The sequence below is a fragment of the Coenobita brevimanus genome, chromosome 60 (genome assembly GCF_032717465.1).
Source record: "Coenobita brevimanus isolate Jiangsu-jjx chromosome 60, ASM3271746v2, whole genome shotgun sequence".
Lineage (NCBI taxonomy): Eukaryota > Metazoa > Arthropoda > Malacostraca > Decapoda > Coenobitidae > Coenobita > Coenobita brevimanus.
Window position 1 is genome coordinate 37,900,136 of NC_137013.1, and position 5,974 is coordinate 37,906,109.

The window sequence follows — 5,974 nt, forward strand, 5'->3', positions numbered from 1 at the left end:
TGTTCCGTACGTATTCTTGCTTGTACAGTACTTACCAGGGAAACAAGTAATAGTTAGGACACGGAATTAATCGTATGTTTCGGCTCAACAGGGATTCCCGAGCATACGATAGATTCCCTGTCTTAACTATCATTTGTTTTTGTAGGAAGGACAAGGACTGAATAATGCAGAGTATCCCATGTCTTAAGTATTATTTGTTTTTGTAAGAAGGACAAGGACAGAATAATGCAGTGTCCCATGGCTTCAGGTAAACAAAAAAAAATGCTTATGAGCCGAAAATTACTGTAGGTTTTGTGTTTTCTGTAGCGAGGCTGAAGTAGGTAGATAGGTAGGTAGGTAGGAAGGCAGATGGTTGGATAGGAGGAAAGTAGTTTGATAGATAAATTGATAGATACGTAGATAGGTAGGCTGGCAGGTAGACAGGTATATGTAGGTAGACAGGTGGGTCGGGAAGTAGGCAGACTGCAAGGTAGGCATAGGTATGTAGGTGAACACAGGCAGGCGTAAGTAGGTAGTTAAGTAGGCAGTGGAAACAGGTAGACAGGAAAGTATACAACAGGTATGCAGGTGGGTTAAAAAGCATACTGTAGGCATCTGGGTATATACACATAGTATGAATGTATGAACGTAGACATATAGATACAGACAAAAACAGACATAGTAGACATATAAATAAATATATAGACGGATAAATGGACACACAGGTAGATAGGTAAAAACAGACAGATAGATAGGCAGTGGGACTTATTTAAAATTGCATCAAACTCCTTCATAATGACGGTTCAACCACATAGGCCAACCACCAGACCGCCGCCTTGGTCCCCATGTTCTATGGCCGACCCTGATCACTGCATTATTTATATATATAATATATTTTTTGCTTTAAACATATAAAACCAAGAATATACTTGCATGTGTTATTTCAAATTTTGCTGCAAAAAAATTTCAAACTATATGTCAAAATAACCCCAGTACTTTGAGTCTTCTTTCTGTATCTGACAGGGCCCCGTGCTGGTTGGATGTATTAGGTACGAATAGTAGCAGATGACAAGGGTTTGGTGTTCCATTTTTAACTGCACTGTCCTGGGATTGACTGATAGATTATGTTATATGCATTTATGAGAAAAAAAAAAAAAAAAAAAAAAAGAGACATCCAGAAAGAAGTGAAATGAAAATAAATATATATGTGAGATGGTTTGTCTCGTGAGGTGAAGCCATGAGGGATGGGAATGGTGCGTGGTTGACAACTTTAGCCCATTTCACCAAACATTACTACTGAGGGCTCTCCTTCAATTAGGCTTTCTCTTTGCTTGTTTCCTGGACCCTACCTCACCTCATCCTTAGGTGGGAAGAAAGTTCATGATGATCACCTATCCAAGTAGACTTCAATACTAACGTCGGTATTTGGTTTACGAATGACTAAGAGAGAGAGAGAGAGAGAGAGAGAGAGAGAGAGAGTACATACACATCATCAGTTCGTGGGTAATAAGTCAAGAGGATAAGACTCAAGACATCTTTATTAAACGTAGTCATAGAAAATCATCTCTGTTACAAAATGCGTCAAAAACTTCGTCATGCAAGGCGCCACAACACAAATTCCCCTCCATCTGGCTAGTCGTGTGGGGGATGAAGCCATTACAAAGCCTGCAGTCAAAATTATCACTCTAAATTATAGTTACAAAATTATCTGGTAAAGAAAACGATACGTACTCTGAAAAAAAAAGATTCGTCCACCAAAGCAGGGCGACTTTAATTTCTTTCTCCAGGTAAAATAATCTTTCAGTTTTCTTTTTTCTTTCTATTTTACTTTTGTCATTAGAGTGCAATAGATTTTTTCAGTTGTCTGTTAAACGGGTCAAGTAAAATTAATCTTATTGCGGGTTTTATTGATCTACTGAAGAAAACCATATATGTAACGTTAAGAAAATCCTTAGTATGGCTTCCTCAAAATAAATTTAAAGTACTGTAAGTGAAAGAGTTTTTTTTTTATATCAACTCGAAGTACAATGTGAAATTATCTGCACTATATGATTTAGTTTGATCTATAATAAAAATAGACAAGTCTCGCCCAAGCTCAACATCTTTCATTTGCTCTCTCTCTCTCTCTCTCTTAGAACTACTGTGCAAGCAGGAGTTAGCAGGACTCTACATTATCAGTGCTAAGTTAAGCTAAAATCGCCATTCTGGCACTGTCACCGCCTTCGTGGCATTAAAAAAAAAATATATTGTATCATCATCAATCTGGCTGAACAAAAACAAAAGCCATTTAAACTTCGCAATATTTATAAACTGTCTCAACGCAGCAATACTAGATATGATGAGCTAAGCGTAGATGTGTATATGTAAATTCAAAATAGATTCCAGCTGTAGGAAATGTTAAACTATGAATATTTAACAGCATAACGAAAGCTTTGAAAAAAAAAATAATAGGGAGTGCACGTGGGTAAATTCATAATATTAATAATAGTTAAAATATGTCCAGATTTATAACAAGAAGCTGCGTTCATCCTCATCCTCATCCTTACTAGCCACATGAACACCAACGGCTATTATGCTAATTAAGGCACACAGGTAAAGTAAAAAATATATATATGTAGAAATCAGGACACTTTGATTTCATGCTACTAGAAAAGACAACCGCTTCACTACGATGACATTTATTTATTTATTTATTCTTGCTACTTTCTGGGGGTTTACTCGACTTGGGATTGGCCTCTCGTACTGAAGGGGTTAAGGAAGTCTCTCTCTCTCTCTCTCTCAACCGAATAAAAGTCCGCAAACAAATGACGTCATCGCAGTGAAGGGCTTTACCACATGCATTATACCGTGAAAAACGTCCTTATGGCAACTCTCACCCATACTACAGTGAAGGGTATGTGTACAGAAATATTACAGTGAAGAATGTATGCAGGGGTACAGTACAGTATATATCATGTACTTCAGCTTACAAATACAAAAAAGGCGGGAAATTCACCCAGCATGATACTAGAGTTCTATGTCTGTGCGCTCTATATTTCACTCAGCATGATACTAGAGCTCTATGTCTGTGCGCTCTATAAATGCTCTGTAGAACTAAATATAACAGAAAATGTATGTTGAAGAAAACGGAGAAAAGATACTATTAATATTACGCTGCTGAAATTGAAGCCTGGCAAAGTAACTGAAATTGTCTGATGCTGAAAGAATAAAAGCAGAACTCAAATATTCACTGCCCAATAATAATAATAATAGCAACAACGAATTTCTCCGTCCATCGCAAATACGGATAATTTTAAAGCTCATCAGCTGCCATCGCTTGCTAAAAAGACAATAAAGTAAAAATAAAGAAAAAATAAGTCGTATGCTCAGTTATTGGTTATTCTCACTGTTTCGTTTTTAGTTATTTATTTTTGCTGAGAATATTCTGAAAATCATACTCTCGAAATGAGCATGTTAATTATCATCATCATCACATTCACATTCCCAAAATCACTATCATCATCATCAATTAACAGTATCACACTCTCTTAACACATCCATCATCACGATTTTGAAATTACACGAAATTCTACCCACGAATCTTTTGGCCAACGCCGCATCCAGTGACAAGCGGCCATGACAGGCATTGCTTGAGCAGCATGTCCCTCCCTACTCATGAACGACCTTCAATTTAATCACTGCTGCAATCAATGGAAGTAATTTGGGTATGTTTCTTTTTTTCTTGTTTTTTTTTTTTTACTGATCTCTCTCTCTTTCTCTAAACTCTCACTCCTCCTTCTTCAGCACGTTGATGGTCTTGTGGCCATTGATATCAAACAGTTCCTTGGCGTTGAAGGTGGCGATCAGCTTGCGTTCCCCGTGGATGCGAGGCAGGAAGCTGATGGTGTGCGAGAAGAGTCCTTTGGCTGGCACCTCTCTGTAAATAGAACAAAGAGATGAACAAGAACAAGATGAACAAGAACAGGAAGAACAACTGGAAGAACTATAACAACTAGGCTACAACCACCACCAGACAGAATGGTTATTTCGTGGAAGAACTTGTGTTATGTGACTCCCTCTCAGGAAAGGGGAAGGAGAACGGAGACGAAGAACTTGAGGAAGAAGAACAGGGACCAGAACAAGAACTTAAACAAAAACTAGAACAATTAAATTACCACCACCAATGCCTCCATCACCACATTGTTTAATTATCTTCAGTATCATCTTTCTATTGACTTAACATATACGTGTTCTCCCTCTTCTTCATCCACCCTACACCCAGGCTTTCTCCTCTCTCTCTCTCTCTCTCTCTCTCAATCTTTTCAACCATCTATCTTTATTTGCTTAACCAATTACTTATCTACTTATACTTATTCATCTATCTATCTGTCTCAATTTACTCACCTATCACTATCTATCTACTCACTTATTCATCTATCTGTCTACATACTGTACCTACCTCCCTACCCGCCTACCCATCCATCTGTCTATCCACCGACCAACTTATACTTATCTACCTATCCATCCATCTACTAATCCACCTATACACTACCCACCCACCTATCACCCCGTCCATCCCTCCCTCCATCCACCCACTCACCTCTCAATGTTGATAGATCGAGGCCTAGTCAATCCAGCCCCATCCACACTCAGGTGACACTCAGTAAGGGGCATGTCCAAGGGGTTCTGGAAGCTAAAGGTCACTTCACACTGCGTCTTCACCTTCACTTCGGCGGGCACCTGACGGACGGTTCGTGAGAGATGTTAGTTTTTGTTTTATTTCGTGTTTTTTTAAAATTCTGTTTCGTCTAGTGCGTCTGTTCCCATATGACAAAGATCCCTAATCCTTTCTTCAGCTTACTTGATGGCGAGATATAATGAGACTGGAAGGTAAATTTGACTAGTAACCAAGGACACTCATTCCTATCTCACAACTAACGCCCATCGAATTTCATGCAACAGCGACTTATCATCTGAATTTAAAAAGAAAAAAAAAATGACTCTAGTGTACTTCTTCCAATGAGGGATTTCTACATTAAAAGACAATGATGATGATGATGATGATGATGATAACTCACTGTAATATCACTGTACATTCTAAACCACAACGATAACTGTGATGATGATGATAATGACAGGGATGATGACGACGATGACGAACGATAACGATGATGATGATGGCGATGATAATGAAAATGACAGTGATTACGAAGCTGATGACGACAATAATAAAAAGGGCAGTGATGATGATGGTACCAGAGATGATGACAGTGATGACGATTAAAAAAAAAAAACGAACGTGATGAGAAAAACGATAACCACGAAAATAACAATGATGACGATGGTGATGACAGTAATGATGACAATGATGATATGGATAACGATAACGATGCCGATGACGATACCGCTCCTTCACCTGTGCAAACCTCACCTGGATATCCAACGTGGCCTTCTCCGCCTGGAAATCGTCCTCTTCGGTCCAGGTCTGGCCGGTCTCCTGCACGCGACAGATGGCGTATATCTTCATCATGCACTGCTCCACCATTTTCTTCCAGTACTCGTTGTATTCCACGGTCAGAGCCACGTCCTAAAATTACATAATAAATAATAAATACATAAAAAGGAAGAATAATTGTACCTCTTTTACTGGGCCTAAAATTGCCCTCCCCGTCTTGAATGTTGAGTTATAACAATGGATTTACTCTAACTTATAACTTGGCCTAAAAATGCCATCTCTCCATCTTGAATGCTGACTCACTGCAATGGATTACTGCTAGAAAATGATGCCCGTCAAGTGCTAGGCAAAGTATGTAGAGCCGTAGCATTGCTCTACCGTTGAGCTACGTGAATCTGGGCCAGGGCGAAACGAATGGAATGTGTGTGACTGACAAGAAAAGCAATCTACACGCCTCCTCCCTTTTTGCTTTCTTTCCTTATTCCTCTACTTTTTTTCTTGTCGCCTCTCTCAAAAACTTCCAGCACAGACTCAACTCTCCATTCTAGTCAGCACTCATTA

General features: G+C 38.9%; 1 protein-coding gene across 3 annotated transcripts in view; it reads right to left on the reverse strand.

Moving 5' to 3' along the window:
* Nucleotides 1-1,488: 1,488 nt before the first annotated feature.
* LOC145403034 (hemocyte protein-glutamine gamma-glutamyltransferase-like) overlaps nucleotides 1,489-5,974 on the reverse strand; it is a 47,653-nt gene continuing 43,167 nt past the window's right edge. For 2 of the 3 annotated variants that reach the window (XM_080274871.1, XM_080274872.1), the window contains exons 12-14: nucleotides 5,390-5,545; nucleotides 4,559-4,698; nucleotides 1,489-3,895 (exon numbers count right to left, since the gene is read on the reverse strand). In XM_080274871.1, the coding sequence (XP_080130997.1) occupies nucleotides 3,745-3,895; nucleotides 4,559-4,698; nucleotides 5,390-5,545 (447 nt within the window). In that variant the 3' untranslated portion in view covers nucleotides 1,489-3,744. Of the gene's footprint in view, nucleotides 3,896-4,554; nucleotides 4,699-5,389; nucleotides 5,546-5,974 lie in introns of those variants that run through there. The other variant, XM_080274873.1, reaches the window with a different exon arrangement.